This window comes from Bos grunniens, chromosome X (genome assembly GCF_055505025.1).
Source record: "Bos grunniens cultivar Pamir isolate PY7600 chromosome X, Bosgru_T2T1.0, whole genome shotgun sequence".
NCBI classification, from domain to species: Eukaryota; Metazoa; Chordata; class Mammalia; order Artiodactyla; family Bovidae; genus Bos; species Bos grunniens.
The window spans coordinates 125,987,930-126,007,746 of record NC_141194.1 but is presented as its reverse complement, the minus strand read 5'-3'; the positions used below and the strand labels follow the sequence as shown (position 1 = coordinate 126,007,746).

The window sequence follows — 19,817 nt, the reverse complement described above, 5'->3', positions numbered from 1 at the left end:
TAGATGAAATATGTGCTTATGTGAAAGGTCTAGAGATTTCGGAAGTGTATTAATGACATTTCAAATCACCAAAAAATCCATCCACCTAGAATTACACCCACTGTTAGCATTTTAGTGTATTTCTTGTTAGGTTTTCCTAACTCCCTGACTAGACAAAGAAGAAGGTCTAGTTGTCTCTGCTGTACTATTGTATAAAGTGGCACAGACTAGCCTGGGAACTGCTAGATTTCCAAAGAGCAGAGCTGTGAGCTTCCGCTGGAGCTTTCCTTCTAGTCCAACCTGGCTTGTATTCTTCTCCATCTGATGACAGTGACTGATGTCTGGGCAACAACTTCACTAAAGGAGACAGGTAAGACATGTCAGCTGGAAGCACGGTGGGAAAGGAGTAGTGAGAGAAGCAGGACTATTCATACTGCACAAAGGACTCTGTGCAGCCTCCCACTCAGACCGTAGCTTTTTTCCTTGTCTAAATGTACTGTGTACACAACAGACCCAATTTATCGTTTTAACTGTTGGCTGCTCAGTGTCTGCCTCTCTCAGGATCCTTGTAAAGTCAGGATTTGTGTATGTGTGAACAACAGAAAGTGAAAGTGAAAGTCACCGAGTTGTATCTGACTCTTTGCGACCCCATGGAATAGTCCATGACTATTAGTCCTAGTTTATCCAGGCCAGAATACTGGAGTGGGTAGCCGTTCCCGTTTCCAGGGATCTTCCCTACCCAGGGATCGAACCCAGGTCTCCCACGTTACAAGTAGATTCTTTACCACCTGAGTCACCAGGGAAGCCCAAGAATACTGGAGTGGGTAGCCTTTCCCTTCTCCAGGGGATCTTCCAAACCCAGGAATCGAACTGGGGTCTCCTGCATTGCAGGTGGAGGGAGAGGCCTTAATTGGAAAAAAAAATTACAGATAGGGAAAATGTACCTTACCCTACCCTCACCCCGTTGGAAACTTCATGCCTCTCCTTCCCAACTTGAATGCCATCTTCAGTCCTCCCAGGGACTGTGTTGTTTCTCTGGAGCCTAAATTCTGTCCACAGATGGGAGTCATTAGCCACTGAAAACAATGTAACTGTGTGTCTACTTTCCTAAAAGAAGGGTTCTTGTTAAATCCAGCCAATAGAGGAACACAGGTGGCAACAGTCATTTTGAAAGAGGCACCAGTTTGCTGGCACTAACCACTGTGATGGTGCTATTGGTGGGGGTGGAGGTGATGATCCTAAGAAAATGATGACTTAAAGCTTACTAGGACCAAGATCTGTGCTCAGCTTTTTTCATCTATCTCATTTAATCTTCTCAAACATCCTATAAGTACTATTAATACTTCTATCTCCATCTCTATAGATGGATTGATTATTCCAGCATTCATGATCATATTTGAAGTCACAGCTTATTGCTGACATTTGCCTGCTTGTCACACACTGAATCTTACACTTCTCCAGCAGTCACCCTCTTGTTCATAGCCCCACAATGAACCTAGAAATCATTCCAGTAGCCATCTTCATGCTCATTACATTACACTGAACCTTCACCTGATCCTAGTTTTCATTGTCATGTTGGTTATTTCACATTGAATCTTAACCTTATTTCAGTAACCTTATTTCAGCATGCTTTTTGTCTCACACTGAACATTATCCTTACACAAGTGGTCAACGTCATGTTTACTGTCCACATTGACCAGTGACTGTATTTCAGGAGCCATCACTCTTCTTGTTAGCCTGTTGTTTAGGACACTGAACTTACATTTTCCAGCTGGCAGCATCATGCTGGTTGTCTTACACTGAAACTTGACCTTATTGCAGTGGGAATCTAGTCTCATACTGCAGTATACTCCTTTGAAGTTGTCATATTCATGCTGCAGACACGACACAAAGAGTTTAACTTATTTAGTTCTTCTGTAGCTGGAATTGAAGGATAAGCTTGAAGTTGCATGAAGAAGGGTGGTGTAGTTTCTCTATTTCATGCTTTTGAAGTCTCTAGAAGCATCCATTCTGGGTCAGTTTATGTAGGAGTCAGAGAAATGAATAATTGCCTTCTATCAGCATTCATCATCTTGTGGCCATATATATGCTAAAATGTAAGCTTAATCCAGTGGTCATCTTCATGCTTCCTTTTTTTTTAATTGAAGCATAGATAATTTACAATGCTATTTTCAAAGGGAGTGTGAAGAAGCAAGAAGTTTAAGGGCTATAAAGTGTGGTGTGAAGTACAGAATATTATCCATCCTGCACAGTCTTCTTGTAAGCAGCTCTTTTGCCCCTTTTCTGTCACCCCGCAGAACTTAATTAGAAAAATGAGATCACTGGGTAACATTTAACCTAACTCCTGACTTATGCTCTACTGAATGTACACAATGCCTTCCCTAACTTGGTGAGTCCCTTCCCGGATTATAAGGAGTAAGAATGAAGAATTAAATAGTTGAGGAATGACTGATTTTCTACCCCTAGTATCCCCCTTCGCAAATTTGCAGATGGACCATGTGGGCAAGATAGCATTCAAAGGAAGAGCATGAATCAGCAGATCCGCACACAACAGAAAAAAGACAGAATCCAGTCCCCCTACCCTGATGATTAACCGAGATTGTTTCCCCTTTATCCCTTTAAAAGTTTTCATGTCCAAGCTGAATCTGGAGTTGATTTTGGAGTATGAATCCACCCTCACTCTGAGTAGCTGGTTTCCTGATGAAAGCAACTTTTCCTTTCCAACCAACACTTGTCTCTCAAATATTGACTTTTTGAGCGATGAGCAGCCAAACCTGAGTTTGATAACACTCCTTTTAGTACTAAGCACTTCAAAATGAAGGCCACATTGAAAGGTGACGATAGCAGTAGGAGTATGCAAGAGAGAGAAGACCATGGACAGACTCATCATCATCATGTTGAAAGAAAACTCTCAGTGCAGCAGGAAGTTGTTGCATACAATCCACGCAGACTACTAACATTGTTTATTTGTAATAAACTTCTAAGGGAATTCTTCAGTGACTCAGGAGTTATATATCTTTTGAATGTAAAGTGGTTCTCTCATATATAAATCAGGTTTCCAGGTACTCCTTGGAGATAAAATATTGTTTTTGTATCATGTTGGGGATTGTAATGGATTTCACTCACTCAGACGAAGGATATGTAATACTTTAATACCTGTTAATCCTTAAAAAATGTGAACTTAGGTCATGCTAGACCTCTGAGAAGTCCTGTCTGACAATGCAACCTGGAAAAGGCTAGATAGAGACTAACTTATACATCACTCCTCGATACCAGTAGTTAAAATTCCAGAATTAGGGGATTCAGTAAACTGATTATTAATCCTGAGGAAAGACTAGGAGACGAGTTGTCTTCTCATCTGTTCCATATTTGTTACAGAAGACTAGAAAAGAACGAGGAGAATCCGGATTCTCTAGGGTCTAAGGACACTTTGCAAATTTTATTAAATGTGCCTTTAAAAAAACCTAAATGAACTTTAGAAGTAGAAATAAAGTGAACCTCATTTTCTAATCACAGTGCAGGAAAACCAAAAATTAAGAGGAAAATGGCAATGCTGTACAGTTCTTGGGTCAAAGAGAAATTATAATGAAAACTGTGATAACTTTGAAATCATCAATAATAACATGGTGATGGTTAATTTTATGTGCAATTTGGCTGAACTAAAGGATGCCCAGATTGCTGGTACAACATGATTCCTGGGCATGTCTGTGAGTATTTTCAGAAAAGATTTGCACTCATTCAGTGAACTGAGTTCCACCTTCATTGATATGTGTAGGCATCATCCAATCTGTTGAGGGGCTGAATAGAACAAAAAGGCAGAGGAAGGGCAAACTCCCTCTTCAGCTGGAATGTCCATCTTTTCCTGCCCTTGAACACTGGAGCTCCTGCTTTTCTGGCTTTCAGACTCAGGGACCTACACCTGCAGCTCCCCTTGCCTTGCCTCCCCTGCATCTCCATTCTCAGGCTTTTGGCTTTGGACTGAGAGATAAACCATTGGCTCCCTTGGTTCTTACATCTTCATACCTGGACTGGATTACACCACCAGCTTTCCTTTTTCATCTGCTTGCAGACAGCAGATTATGGGACTTAAGCTTCGTAACTATATGGGTGAATTTCTATAATCAATCTAATTATATATAAAAATATATATTATGCATATACAAATTTTATGCATACATTTCCATCTATCCATCCTCCCTATTTCTCTGGAGAATCCTGGCTAATACAAGCATTATATATAAAATGTATGGAATGTGACCAAAGCCATATTTAAAGGAAAATTCATAGCCTTAAAATGCTTTTATCATTAAACAACAAATACTTAAGATACAATATGCTGGATATTTATTGCAAGTGTACACTGTGCAGGGCCTGAACAAAATATATTTCATCTTCATAGTACTTACGAGGTGGGTACTATGTTTTGCCCTATTTGAAATGCTCAGAAGTATAATTAGGCACATCCATACAATGTTCTAACTATGACATGTTTCTAAGAACTACTTCATATAATCCTTGATCCGATGCCACAAATATTTATTAGTGCTTATTATACACAGAATACTATGACAAAGAGATAAAGAATAGATGTTCTCTACCCTATAAAATCCAGCCATGTGTGTTCATGATGTAGATGATAAAGCTCCTTTTATGACCACAACTAACTCTACTAGCTAAAATTGATTGCATTAAATGCTAAAACGGATACATAAACCCATGGTTGCAGAGAATAAAGATTCCAACTGAAGTCGGGGCAGGAGTCCATTGTGGTGCTTGTTGCCACTGCTCAGGGAAGCATCTCTAAGTTCAAACAATTAGTTAATGTGATCAAAGCAGGAAGAGCACATACGTTTTCACTTTATTAAAATATTGCATAGATACAGAGCAGTTGGGCTCATCCATTCTAAGGCACTGTCCTGGTTTGAATGCAATTCCACAAGAGAGAAAAGAGAAGCCATTACATTCAGTATTATTTACCTCTACATTCAGACTCCTCCCCTGTTCCATGTTTATTGCTACTGGGATCTCAATTTTATCCACAAACTTATAGCAGCATCATACTGGGACCTGGATGACAACAATGAAGGATACATCCTGGCTCTAGTACTTGGTATGAACTGACACTTAACTACAAACTCTCTTGCACTGCTCGCCATTTGTTTCCCAACTCTTGTTTAACTAAAGATATTATAAACTCTTTATGAATTAATTTTTAATAGTTTCCATTAAGCCTAGAACAGGACTAGTTAGGCACATAGTACATACCCCCACCATGCTTGTATTAAATATCAGTTGCAAGAACTTTAATGGAATAGAAAAAAATATACTTTCCCTAATTCTAGTTTAAGGAAAGGATGACTGGTATCCTCACAAAGGAAAATACTTGAATGTCCTATTGCTTGTATTTTTTAACAAGGAACTAGGCTGAACGAATATTTTCATGTATTAACAGCTTTAACTGACAAAGAGAGTTCTTCCTTTGCTATAGGAACTTGAGTCATAACCACTAGTATATGAGAACATTTATATAAGTAGCAATGTGTGTGTGATTATAAGTAAAATTCAAAGAGGTTACAAATCACTGAGCAATGCATAAATATCTGAATTACTGATCCTCCTTAAATGATGTGTGTATGTTACATAAAAAAAAAATAAGTGTAAAGACTTTCATAACACGCTTGAAGCAACTGGAAATAGCTAGGCTTGAGAACAATCAGGCTATACAGATAGCTATAGAAACATGTGTTAAAGGCAGTGTGTTCCAAGAATATTTGCAGAATAAGAGCTCTGTGGGTTATTATTGGGTATACATGGAAACGGGTTCTGGGGTCAAACAGGATTGCAAAACAGTGAGCCAAAAGAGGTACTTTTTCCACCTTCATGAGAGGACCTCTCAGAATCCTCATAGGCTGAAGTGCACTGTGAATCTACAAAGCAGAAACAGCAGGAAGGGATTCCCAAACTTATTTGCAAACTATCTTACAGAAATAGGTGTTCTATGACACACACTTAGGGAGACACTGAATTAAAGAATGGATAAAATTTGAAAGCACTGAGAGACACACAGTTGAATAGCAAAGGAGAGTGAAAAGCAATGGATACTGGTTCCTCAGTCAGTGTAAATTAAATTAGAGTCTACTTGTATGACTTCAACTGGCAAATGGGTTCTTCCACAAAGAGTTGACTTATCCTGGGAACAAAATAAATCATCAAACCAATACTCAGCTCTGAGCAGCATCACCCCAGACTGCCAACTAAGCAGATTAGTCAACTTTGCAAAATTCAAAAGTAAAGATTAAAATTCTAATTTCTTCAAAAACAAAATTTTCAATGGAAAGAACCCAGTTCATAGCAGGCAAACGAAATCCTCTTCATCCACGTGTTCCTAACATATTTTTATTATTTCATAAAATACACTGTCCCCTTTGTTGCCACCTGGGACACATATAAAGTTTTAAACTAATATAATCACCTTTAATAATGACAGCAGAATAATTATGGTAATACTGTAATAGATATGCCAGATAAATATGATAATCCATTATGTTGACCCTACCCTGAAAAGGATTGCCATTATTTTTATGCTGACATTTACGATACGGTTGGCTTGGTTCACAAAATTTGTCAATGTAATAAAAAATGAGTTGCAGAGACAGAATAAATCAAATCTATGAAAACTGCAAGAGTAGGTAGATACTCTAGAATTCATATAACTTGGAAGATGGGTTTTTAAAGCAGAAAAAAAAGCTTTTCTTTTCTTACAAGCTCAAACAAAAGAATTCTTCCAAGACAAACAGGCTGCTGCATGTTTAAGATTTTGTTTTGGGGTTAGTTATCAATCTCTATAGGATTCATTTCCTTTAACAATCCTTAAAGAAGTCCTCTAAAGTGAGTGACTTGGTGCATAATAAGGCCTGCTCTCTGTCTGAAGCTTTTAGAACAATGACTACACTTGTATGGCTTCTCCCCTGTATGAATTCTTAAATGAATAACAAGGCTTGGTCTCTGTCTAAAGCTTTTCCCACAATAATTACATTTAAAAGGTCTCTCTTCAGTGTGTGTTCTCTGGTGCAAAGTAAGAGCTGTCAGCCTACTAAAACTCTTCCCACAATTATGACATCTATGAGGTTTCTCACCCGAATGAGTTTTCAGATGTCTTTTAAGACTTGATCCATGACAAAAGCTTTTCCCACACTCAAGACATTTATATGTTTCTTCTTCGGAATGGGTTCTCTGGTGCCCTATAAGGTGTGACCGCCGAGTGAATCGCTTTTTACACACAGTGCATTCATAGGGTCTCTCCCCTGTGTGAAGTCGTTGGTGTCTGTAAAGGTCTGAACTACGGAGGAATCTCTTTCCACATTCAGGGCACTTATGAGGTTCCTCTCCTGAATGAATTCTCTGGTGCCCTGTAAGTTGTGACTTTCGAGCAAAACATTTCCCACACTGAGAACATCGGTGAGGTTTGTCACCCGGACTCTTCTTCTTATGGGGTCTTGGGTTGAGAGGTTCTTCCAAGTTGGAGCTCTCAGGTTTCTCTCCTGCTGAGGGGTTCTGATGCTCTACAAGTTTTGTTAAATCTCCCTGTAAATCCTCTGGAGGGGTTTCCCATTGATTTTCTAGCTGTACATAGTCTTTTTGCAAAATGGGGCCATGAAGAGCATTCCCCTCTAAAGTAACAATAAATGGATACATATTCTCCAGTTTTTTCTGTTTTTCTGAAGTATCTTCTTCATTTTCTATTCCAATCTCAAAACCTGAGAGAAGAAACAGAATACAGATCTCACCATGTCCCACATGGAAAAGAACATGAGGGAAAATGAAGAGTTTATATTAAACCATTCATAGAAATAAGAGATGTTCCTTAGTAGAATCCAAAACTCTTTACCCTGATCAAGGTTGATTTTTTTCTTTTCTTTCTTGTGTGGTATCAATGAACAATTACTTACCTAACTTGGAATCAAGTAATTGCTTAATTTCTTTGGAATCTTGCAGTTCCTTCACCCATGCCTCTTCTCTATGCTCCAATGGAAAGCTCACGTCAAGTTTTGGTATTGGGTATCCTTGCCAGAAGAAAGATGAGAAGCATAATAATTTGGGTCATCAAAGGTTTTTACAGAGTTCAGCCTGATATCTTGGACATGTGGCTGCTTAATATTCACTTCCTCCTCAATTACTATTACATCACCTGGAATCTCTTGCAAGAGTCTTTTTTTTTAAAGATAAGAGCAAAAAATGAGAGAACAACCTTTGTGTTCAACTTAAGGCACTCTTCCTCTAACCTATGGAAGGGAGTGAATCAATTCTGCGCTGAAATCAATACACTAAATTGCTACTTTATCTATTTTCATAATAGATTTATTTAGGTTAGAGCCAAGAAAGTGAAGTGAAAGTGTTAGTCACTCAGTTGTGTCTGACCCTTTGTGACCCCATGGACAGTAGCCCAACAGGCTCTTCTGTCCATGGACTTCTCCAGGCAAGAATACTGAAGTGGGTTGCCATTTCCTTCTCCAGGAGATCTTCTCAACCCAGGGATTGAACCTAGGTCTCCCACACTGTGGGCAGACTCTTTACCAACTGAGCCACCAGGGAAGACCCTAGGTTAGAGCCAAAATATGAAATAAATCTTCATAAAGTTGGCATTGAAACTGAGAGATGCTGATATTGAGTACTACATGAAGAGAGGTAAAGCCAGAAGTTATGCAACTGCTTATTGGAATAATTTCAATTGAGATTTCCAAATTATAATGGAAATTGACTGGGCTGACAACCAGAAAAGCAGTTTCTGTTTGCTTCAGCTGAAATCTGGAAGTGGACTGATTCTCCTGAAATTACCCCAAGTAACCATTAAAGAGTGTTTCTCACGGTCAGGCTGCTGCTGCTGCTGCTGCTAAGTCGCTTCAGTCGTGTCCGACTCTGTGCGACCCCAGAGACGGCAGCCCACCAGGCTCCCCCGTCCCTGGGATTCTCCAGGCAAGAACACTGAGTGTTCTTGCCTGGAGTGGGTTGCCAGAGTGGGTTGCCATTTCCTTCTCCAATGCAGGAAAGTGAAAAGTGAAAGTGAAGTTGCTCAGTCATGTCTGACTCTTAGCAACCCCATGGACTGCAGCCTACCAGGCTCCTCCGTCCATGGGATTCTCTAGGCAAGAGTACTGGAATGGACTGCCATTGCCTTCTCCACACTGTCAGGCTAAGAACAACCAAAGAAATTTCTCCATTCAGTGCCCCCCTCACTGTGCCCTATTACCTTCTCCTTACTGAGAGCCTCTCTGGCTCACGGTCTCTCTCCATATCCCTTCCTTGCCTTCTCTGCTCTGCCCAAGTTAACTGGTCCATCATCAAGTGTGGGTTGGAAGTAGCTCATTTTAGACAGAAATGCAGCATGATGTTTAAATATTAGCACCATTAACATAATATTAGCAGGTTAATTTGATGAATTTTAACCATTATATCAAAACATAGGAAGTGGACTAAAATATCTTATTTTATATTTTCATGGGAAAAAAGATCTTTTAAGATTAAGAAACAAATATGTGCTTCATATAAAATTCTGTTTAAATTCACTATATTGTTTTTGTTTGGGTTTCAAAGCTAGGAATAGGATGACAGGGCAATGAGACCAAGATCAAATACACTGGAGGTCACAGGTCAAAGGAAAGCTGCCATTATGTATTAAAAATGGAAGCAAACTGAAACTTGAAATAAGCAGAGAGAGTAGCAAAGGCCTACATGTGAAATACTGACGTATAACCTAAATGTAGGAAGGGAGACAGACTTCTAGTATGATACCATGAGGAGCTCTTAGACCTATTTCCCAGTTTAACTGGTGAAAATTCTTAAAAATAACACAAGAAACATTTAAAGTCTAGAAAATTAAGAAACATCTATTTTTAATACCCCCAGAAGGGGTAAAATGGAATAGAGTTACATACGAGAAATATTTCTACATCTCACTGACATTAAGTCAATATAAATCTGAAGCTGATTATAAGTCAAGATGTACATGTTAACTCTAGAGTAACCACTAAGGAAATAACTTTAAAAATTGTGAAAATTCATTAAAGTCAGTAAAATGTTACATTTAAAATATTTACTTGGTGTCAAAGAAAGCAGTAGATGACAGATAGAGGGACAAAAAAGATATGAGACCTATCCAAAAATGAAAACTAAAATAGCAGATATAAATCCAACCATATCAAAGATAAGATTAAATGGTATGAATTAAACAACTCAATCAAAAGGCAGAGATCATCAGACTGGATTTTTAAAAATCCAACTATATGCTGTCCAAGGAAACACACTTCAGATTCAAAGATACAAACAGACTGAATGTAAACGAACAGAAGAAGATATGTCATGCAAGCAGCAAGCAACCATAAGACAGCCAGAATGACTATATTAATATCAGACAAAATAGATAGTAGAACAAGAGAATCACTTCATAATGATAACAGGATCAATCCACTAGGAAGATGTAACAATTATAAACATATGTGCACTTAAATAACACAGTGAAAAATATATGAAGAAAAAAATGTAAAAAGAAATAGACAATTAATAACAATAGTTGTGGACTTCAACACCTCTTTGCACTACTAGATAGAAAATTTAGGCAGAATATCAACAATAAAAGACTTAAAAATACCAGAGACCAGCTAAACATCACAGACATTTACAGATAACACTCCACAGCGAACAACACCAGAATATACATGCTTCTTAGGTTCAGAGAAAATTCTACAGGACAGTCGAGATGCTATACCATAAAACAAATGTTCAAAAATGTTAAAGGATCACAATTACAAAGTACATTCCCCCACTAAAATGACATTATAAATAACAGAAAGAAAATTGGGAATGTCACAAATATAAAGAAATTGAACAACACATTCCTATGTAACCCATCAGTCAAAGAAGAAATCAAAAGGGAAATTAGAAATACTCTGAGGTAAATGAAAATGAAAACTTTGGGAGGTAAAACCAGTGCTTAGTTAGAGGGAAATTTATAGCTTTGAATGCCTATATTAAAAAGGAAGAAAAATCTCAATAACCTAACTTTACACCTTACACCATACCCTGGATGCAGACAGGAAATGTGCGCTCAAACTTGAGCTTCTTCCTGAATGTTAACTTCATGCAATTTTTAATTATATAGCAACTCCACCCCTACCCACCTCCATTATCTTGCATAACACACAGATCCTTATGCCTCTGGTGCAGTCAGTCTCCTCCTCCTGGACTCTCAGAGCCCTGCTTCTGACACTATCACCAGTTTGTATTCCCCAACCTATGCTCAAAGCCCATGTCAGTGGAGGCCACTAACCATTCCCCTTGACCTGTCCCCCACCCTTCTGACCTGAGTTCCCATTGTCTAGTGACTACAGCCATGAAATTAAAAGACATGTGCTCCTTGGAAGAAAAGCCATGACAAACCTAGACAGCATCTTAAAAAGCAGACATTACTTTGCCAACAAAGGCCCATATAGTCAGAGCTATGGTTTTTTCAGGAGTCATGTATGGATGTGAGAGTTGGACCATAAAGAAAGCTGAGCACCAAAGAACTGATGATTTTGAACTGTGGTGTAGGAGAAGACTCTTGAGAGTCCCTTGGACTGCAAAGAGATCAAACCAGTCACTCCTAAAGGAAATCAATCCTGACTATTCATTGGAAAGACTGATGCTGAAGCTGATGCTCCAATACTTTGGCCACCTGATGTGAAGAGCCGACTCATTAGAAAAACCCTGATACTGGAAAAGATTGAAGGCAGGAGAAGAAGGGAGCAAAAGAGAATGAGATGGTTGGATGGCATCACTGACTCAATGGACATGAGTTTGAGCAAGTTCTGAAAGATGGTGAAGGACAGGAAGCCTGGTGTGCTGCAGTCCATGAAGTCGCAAAGAGTCAGACACGACTGAGCGACTGAACTGAACTGAAAATATAGAAGCAACCCAAGTACACATTTATGGAAAATGGATACGCTAAATGTGATATATACATACAAAGGATTATTATTCAGCCTTTAAAGGGATGGAAATTCTGACATATGCTACAACATGAATGAACCCTGAGCACATTGTGCTAAGTGAAATAAGCCAGTCACGAAAAGACAAGCACTGCATTATTTTACATGAGGTACACAGAGTAGTCAAATTCATTAAAACAGAAAGTTGAATGGTGGTAACCAGGAGCTGGTGATGGGGTGGGGGGCAGGGTGTGGAATGTAGAAATGAGAAGTTGTATAAATGGGTATAGAGTTTCAATTTTACAAGATAAAAACAGTTATGGAGATGGATGTTGGAATAGCTCCACAAAATTACAAATGTATTTAATACCTCTGACCTGTACACATAAAAATGGTTGAGGTTGTAAATCTTAGGTGGTGGGTATTTTATCATGATAAAAACAAAATTGAAAAGAGAAAAATAGGCTTCCTGAGCAGGGTCATTAGCTTAAGGGATTTTCAATCCCACTCGATCTAAGGTGCTTTGTGACCAGCTATTCCCAGAGAGATATTTCCTCCTTCTACTCTTGATCAGAGTGGCCCATTTCCATCAGGCATTCCCCAACCCTAGAGAGCTCTTGAGCTCTCAAAACAGAAACCAAAGAAAGGAAAGCAAACCCTTGCCTTACCAGGGTCGAGAAAGGGCTGGCCTTCCCCAGCAGCACTGAAGCTCAGCTCCTGTGGCCCGGCTTGTGGGATCCATGCCTCTGCCACTGGGACTTCTGGGGCAGGTCCCATTACTTGGAGTGGGGGTGACTCCAGGTGGATGTTTGGTGGTATGTGTGCCATGCCCACTGGTGCCAGTTCTTCCAAGAGCATTTCTTGCCTATCGAGCTGGAGGAAATGCCAGAACCATCACTACAAGTCCAGAGCAGCCCTGCCCAGTAGCAATATAATACAAGCTACCCATGTCCTTTTAAATTTACCAGAGGCCATATGAAACAAAAAAGGAAATAAAATTAATCTTAACAACATACAGTATTTAACCCAATGTATCTAAATTATCATAATTTCAGAATGTAATCAGTATAAACAATTGTTAGTGAGATATTTCACCTACTCTTGTTTCATATTAAGTTTTCAGAATGTGCTGTGTATGTTACACTTACAGCATATTTCACTTTGGAACAGCCACATTACAAGTGCTTAAGAGCCACTGTGCTGGGTACTGTGCTGGGTGGTGCATGATTAGACCATACAAAGATAAAATCCTATATGCTAAGCTAAACCAGAAAGACAGAGAAAGGGAAACCATAAATTCATCCTATCCTAGGGACCAGGGAACCTTGGATGACTCCTGCTCAGGCAGGCTAACTACAGAGCCCCATCGACATCCCCTGCTGGAGTGCCCCTAATGCCCACCCACAAGTACTTCCTGCCTTCTCCCAAAGATTCTGCCTCTGCTCAGCTATGGGTTTCACTCGATGGTTCTGAACAGAGACTAATGCCACCACCTCTATGGGGCATTTTGCCTAGGATGGTAGGTGATGGCTATCAGAATGTTCTAAGCCAGAGATGGGATTCTATATAATTCACAAGGAAGAATTGTTCCACTTCCCAAACCATTTAGGAACGTTCCCTCAAACACTCACGTGGGTAAAAAGAACCTGTCAAGGATCTCACCCTGTTGGTTATATAAACACAAAATATTTTTGCATATTTTAGCATGACTTAGATTTTCTAGAAAAGCATTACTTTGGCAATCAAAGAAAGACTATACTACTTATTGTTCCAATTGACCAAGAGTTGTTTGTCACTTTGAGAAATCATATGACCAGCAGCAACACCACTCGTAATGTCTGAGTGTACCATATCACTCAGAAGTTCTGGCTGTCACATCCCCAGTGTATCTATGCATAGATTCAAGCAAATGACAATTCCATAAAGTTTTGGTACAGTCAAGCCCAAATACATGCACAATGAAATGCTTATTAGTTCATAAGAAATCACAATCCTTTTCCTTTATATTCCTTCTAGACTACTCAACTCAGGGTTGGCAATATTTTCTTGTAAAGAGACAGTAAATATTTTAGGCTTTGTGGGTAGTACTGCAGTACTGGTTTGTTGTCTCTTCTTTTTTTAACCATCCTTCAAAAAGGTAATAACTATGACTATTTCGTGGGTTGTATAAAAATAGGCTTTGTGTAATATTTGGCCCACAGGGCACTTATTATATTGATTTTTTCCCTAATTTTGTATATGTAATTTATATTATTCATAAATTTCATTTTAGGATAGTAAAGGGGACATTACCAAATATTTGTTATAGAAGTGGAGTTGGGTTTAATAGTTGAGACTGTCTGGAACCTATGCTGATTCCAGTAGAAGGAAAAATTGGAAAGCTCCAGCAGGGAAATCCTGTGGTACCAGTCAGAAGGTCTGATCCAGTCCCAGCTGCCTTGTTACTTCTTTGGGTCTAATTACCAAGATCCCAACCTCTTTTCTCACCTGCTGCTCTGGTATCTCAAGTTCTCTCTGTAAGTCTTCTATCAGTGACACAACTCTTTCTCTGTTCTCTGGGCAATGTTCCCTCACCCAAGTCTCTATCTCTGTGGGGAGAATCGTTAGGAATTGCTCCAATACCAGCAGCTCCAAGATTTGCTCCTTAGAACGCATCTTTGGCTTCAGCCATTGACAGCAGAGCTCCCAGAGTTTGTTGAAAGCTTCATGAGGCCCAGCTGCTTCTTTGTACTGGAACTGCCGGAAGCGCTGGCGGAAGACCTCACAGTCAGTATCATACTCTTGAAACACCGAGCCCTGATTCAAGGAGGCCTGGATTGCACAACCCAGGGCCACAGCCATCGCCCTCTTCCAGAAATGTGCAATTTATATGGAACTTGAAGTGGCAGATTCAAATTTCTTTACTTCTGTTATCCTCCGGGTGGAGCCACCTATGTATACGCTGAGGTCGGGACAAAATGAGAAAAGAGAAACAGAAGTGGTTACCAGGGGGCAGATTTACCTCCCTTAACTTGCTTACTTTTCTCCAAAGCCCTAAGGAAGCAAATCAATCTTGGGCGGGAAGGGATTGAGAATCTGATGAAAGCCATAAACTCTCTTCTAGAAAAATACACATCACGTGAAATTCTGCATTTAATTTCAATAAGGCTATAAAATCTTCAAGACCATCTATGGATTCTCTAGAAATATACTCTCCAATCTGGTATTCAATAGTCCCATGTGAGTTGGGGGGAGAGATAAATTAGGAGTCTGGGATTAACATATATACATTACTATATATAAAGTAGGTAAACAACAAGGACTTACTGTATAGCACAGGGAACTATACTCAATATCTTGTAATATCCTATAACACAACATTGTAAATTAACCACACCTCAACAGAAAAAGTGGGCTTCCCTGATAGCTCAGTTGGTAAAGAATCTGCTTGCAATGCAGGAGACCCCGGTTCAATTCCTGTGTCAGGAAGATCCAATGGAGAAAGGATAGGCTACCCACTCCAGTATTCTTGGGCTTCCCTTGTGGCTCAGCTGGTAAAGAATCTGCCTGCAATGTGGGAGATCTGGGTTCTATCCCTGGGTTGAGAAGATCCCCTGGAGAAGGGAAAGGTTACCCACTCCAGTATTCTTTCCTGGAGAATTCCATGGACTGTATAATCCATGGGGTTGCAAACAGCTGGACACGACTGAGTGACTTTCACACTTTCACTTTCAATAGAAAAAAGCAGGCTTACATGGATGTTTAAATTAATTACACTAAAAATTCAATTTCTCATTCATACTAGCCACATTTCAAGTGCTCAAGTGACATCTCTGTGTGGTACATATATGCAATGGAATATTACTTAGCCATAAAAAGGATGAAATATTGCCATTTGCAGCAATATGTATGGATTTGCAGATTGTCATACTGAGTGAAGTAAGTCAGACACAGAAAGACAAATGTGCGGAATCTTAAAAAATGATACAAATGACTTATCAACAAAACAAAAAGTTACAGATGTAGAAAGTAAACTTATGGTTATGAGGGGGTAAGGGGGGAGGGATAAATTGGAACATTGAGATTGACATACACACACTATACACAGAACAGATAACTAATAAGTACCTACTGTATAGGGAACTCTACTCAATACTCTGTAATGGCCTATATGGGGAAAGACTCTAAAAAAGAGTGAATATATGTAGAACTGATCCATTTTGCTGTACACCTGAAACTAACACAACAATGTAAATCAACTATACCCCAATAAAATTTTTTTAGAAAAGGAGAGACATCTCTGCAGAAAGTTCTATTGGACAGCTCTGCTCTAGGATTCCATGGACCTAAAGCAAAGAAACCCTTCCCTTAAATGAACCCCTACAGATTTAGTGGCTTCTGAACCCACTTCCAACCTAAGTCCCACTGTCTTGTGATTTTGAATACAGCTAGGCCACAGAAGAAATGGCAAGCAATATTTACAATGGTGAAGAACCCTAAAAGTTTATCTACCTTTGAGGAGCCTTTAGTCATCTTCAACCATGGGGATCTTAGCTAGACTTATGCCTTGCAAAGACAGTAAACCACCAATCCCTTATTCCTCCCCGCTAGGGGTCACCTGTAGTTCAGCCAACATCACCATGACCCTCACCCTGAAACAGCATTCTAAGTGACTTTCTCATGAGAAAAATAGATGGCAACAGGGCAGGCCAGCAGGAATCAGGTCTGCATTAATAACCAAGGACATTTCTCACGCCTTGTGCCAGGAACTGTTCTACGCCTCCCACCTATATTGGTTCATTTAGCCCTTACTCAACATCAGGAAGTGGGCTCTAGTACCGTGTCCTGAACACAGGTGAGAGACTGAGGTAAGGATGAGGAGGACTGAATAACTTGCTCCAAGTCACATGGTAAATGCCAGAGGGGAGTGGCGAGGAGTTTGGAATCGACCTGCTACTGCAATGCTAAAGTCTGCTGCTGCTGCTGCTGCTAAGTCGCTTCAGTCGTGTCCTACTCTGTGCGACCCGAGACAGCAGCCCACCAGACTCCCCCGTCCCTGGGATTCTCCAGGCAAGAACACTGGAGTGGGTTGCCATTTCATTCTCCAATGCATGAAAGTGAAAAGTGAAAGTGAAGTCACTCAGTAATGTCCAACCCTCAGCGACCCCATGGACTACAGCCTACCAGGCTCCTCTGTCCATGGGATTTGCCAGGCAAGAGTACTGGAGTGGGTTGCCATTGCCTTCTCCGAATGCTAAAGTCTAAAAACATCCAAATGTTCTCAGTGAAATCTCTGAGGTCACAGAGGCCCTCACATCCATGTCTCCACAGATGTCAACCCTAGTACCCACCCGGGCACTGTGGCTCTTCTTTGCCTGTATTTTTGGGGACACCTCATGTACCTGTCCTCCTTCTTGGAGTGGGACAAGGAAAAAATACTCATGATTCCAGCCAATCATCCCAAATGGACACAGTCCCCATCTCACCTTTATCTTGATGGTAGTCTGGGTTTTGGTGTCAGACCCATCTAGTGATAACCTGCTAGCCGTGTGATGCTGACACCCAGGGCTTCTGTCGTTAACATGAGATAATCACAGCACCTCTTTCCTAGAAGTTCCCTCGGCAGAGCCCACTGCAGGGAACAGCAGCATCCTTGGCACAGAGGAAGTGCTCAGGAAAGGTCATTTCCTAGGAAGCTTCTGTTTAACCTCCACCCTGCCAAGGCACCTAAATGTCTCTGGGGAGCATCCAGGGACGTACCTTGAACGTGCTCCAGCCTCGCAACTGGGCAGCCCTCCCTCGACGGTCCCAAACCTTACACCACGTCGACCAGGGAACTGACCCTCCGGGTTTCCCCCGCGTCGGCCCCTCCGGAGAAAAACTTCACTCTATCCCGGGGCGGATGGCTCCTCCCCAAACCCGCCAGAGCGAACCCGGGCCCACAGGGCCCGTGGATGAATAAGGGTGTAAAGAGAGGGCACTCGGGAAAAGGATCGGGGGACAAGCTAAAATGCAGGTTGAAAATCGGGTACCCGCGGTGCGGCGCGGCCGCAGCGTGCTCCCCGGGGAGGATGTTGCGCTCCCCGCCCGGGAGAAGCCCGCGAAGGCCCGGCGGGTCGCAGGGGACGGCGGCGGGGACGCGGGCCGGACATGGGCCCTCCGCCTGTCGCTCCTTCCCACGCCCGCCGCCCGATCGGGACTGGAGACGGCGGGTTAGCTCAGACCGAGCGAGATGGGAGCCCGGCTCCCCGCGCCCGCGCCCCAGGGACGACCACGCCCTCTGGCCGCTCCGGGACTCACCGCCTCAGCGCCCGCGGCTCTCCCAGGCTCACCGGGTCCAGCTGCCCATGGCGCAGGCGCGCGGCCGCGCTGCGGACTACAACTCCCGGCAGGCTCCACAACACTCGCCCAGCGATCTCAGTCTCTAAGGATGCTGACGCGGGAGAGGCTGGGATTTTCCTTGGCCTCCCTCGGTCCTGAGGCCGCTTTTGGAAGCGATCCCATTTCCGGTCTTAAACGCCTGTAAATTCCTGGGGATTGGGTGGGGCATGCCGCTGTTCTAGATCCTAGCGCTGGCTTCTCTCCCATCAGCCCTAGAGTAACTGGAGCGGCTGGGGACTTCCTGAAATCTGTTATGACTGGATCAATGTTTTTCAAACCTCTTTTTAGGAAGAATTTCTTGTGAGGACCTGTTAAAAATTCAGCTTTCTGGGCTCTCCCCCGACACCGGTACGCATTGGATCTCGCGTGAGCTGGAGGATTCGCATTTTAATAAGCTTTCCTGGGGATAATGACCCTGATCTTTCCCTTCCGCATCATAGTGCCCTTGAGCTATCTTTGTATTGTCCTCTTAAAGAACTAGGATTTGACGAAGCTCAATTCAGTTCTGTTCAGTCGCTCAGTCGTGTCCGACTCTGCGACCCCATGGACTGTAGCACGCCAGGCCTCCCTGTCCATCACCAACTGCCGGAGTTTACTCAAACTCATGTGCATTGAGTCGGTGATGCCATCCAACCATCTCATCCTCTGTCGTCCCCTTTTCCTCCCGCCTTCAATCTTTCCCAGTCTTTTCAAATGAGTCAGTTCTTCGCATCAGGTGGCCAAAGTATTGGAGTTTCAACTTCAGCATCAGTCTTTCCAATGAATATTCAGGACTGATACGCCTCTCTGATTTCGGCCGCCACCAGAGAGCTCTTGGATCTTTAGGTCGCCAACATGGCCCCTCCTCTTGTCTTCCAATTGGTCTTTCGCTGTTCCCGCCTCCGGAATCAAATTTTCACTTCTGGGTGGTCAGCGGTGTTTTGGCCAGGCCAGAGGCAATGATGTCATCCGGAAGATGTAGTCCTCACATTTGGCCCGAGCAAGTTTGTGTGTGTGTCCTCACATTTGACCTGGGCTAGGGATGTGTGTGTGTGTGTGTGTGTGTGTGTATCTTTGGACGCCAAACTTTGGTGTTGGTCCAAGACAGAGAGGAAAGAGCTGCCAGCAACTGTGCCTCCCAGAGGCGCTGGTGGAAGCTAGACGAGGCAGGCACCCCACCATCCCGAACCCACAGAGGCCAAAGCACTTCAAACAGCTCTGTCTGAGCTGGAGTTGGGCTCATGGACTGGGACTTGGCACCAGGGATACGCTGACTCCTGCAGATTTTGTGTATTGTTGCATGGGGCGCCAGGTGCCTTCACCAGCTGTTTTGGATGGTTTGCAGGCCAAGATAGTCTGCGTTTGACCCCAACTCCCAAGAGCAAAAAGTGGTCCTCATTGTGAAACCAGAGTAGTTTCTGCAGCTAGAGCCAAAGGAGGCCCAGCTCCAGGGCCTCTCATCTGCGCTTCTGTGGATTCTGCTGCTGGTCCCTGGAATCACTCAGGCAGCTCCTTGAGCTTTGCCATGGATGTGTG

The 19,817-nt window shown here is 42.0% G+C and overlaps 1 protein-coding gene across 4 annotated transcripts; it reads right to left on the bottom strand.

Annotated features, from left to right (window-relative positions):
• Positions 1–4,825: 4,825 nt before the first annotated feature.
• Positions 4,826–19,329, bottom strand: ZNF449 (zinc finger protein 449). Of its 4 annotated transcripts, none has more exons than XM_086389176.1 (5): positions 18,254–19,329; positions 14,430–14,883; positions 12,611–12,815; positions 7,929–8,042; positions 4,826–7,736 (listed from the first exon to the last, which is right to left on the bottom strand). In XM_086389176.1, exons 2-5 carry the CDS (start codon positions 14,781–14,783, stop codon positions 6,850–6,852), a joined length of 1,560 nt encoding a protein of 519 aa, XP_086245302.1. In that variant the 5' UTR covers positions 14,784–14,883; positions 18,254–19,329; the 3' UTR covers positions 4,826–6,849. The 4 variants fall into 4 exon arrangements, with proteins under 4 accessions (XP_086245302.1, XP_086245300.1, XP_086245301.1 ...); XM_086389174.1 differs by having other exon boundaries at positions 18,222–18,492; XM_086389175.1 differs by lacking the exon at positions 18,254–19,329 and adding an exon at positions 17,682–18,253.
• Positions 19,330–19,817: the final 488 nt, after the last annotated feature.

Bases quoted from the DNA above. Each gene is read 5' to 3' on its own strand.
- ZNF449 (XM_086389176.1), bottom strand. From the start codon at position 14,783: ATGGCTGTGGCCCTGGGTTGTGCAATCCAGGCCTCCTTGAATCAGGGC. The intron at 12,816-14,429 runs GTGAGAAAAGAG...CATTTCCTCCAG, and splicing joins TTGAGATACCAGAGCAGCAG to CTCGATAGGCAAGAAATGCT. The intron at 7,737-7,928 runs GTAAGTAATTGT...TTCTTCTCTCAG, and splicing joins ATTACTTGATTCCAAGTTAG to GTTTTGAGATTGGAATAGAA.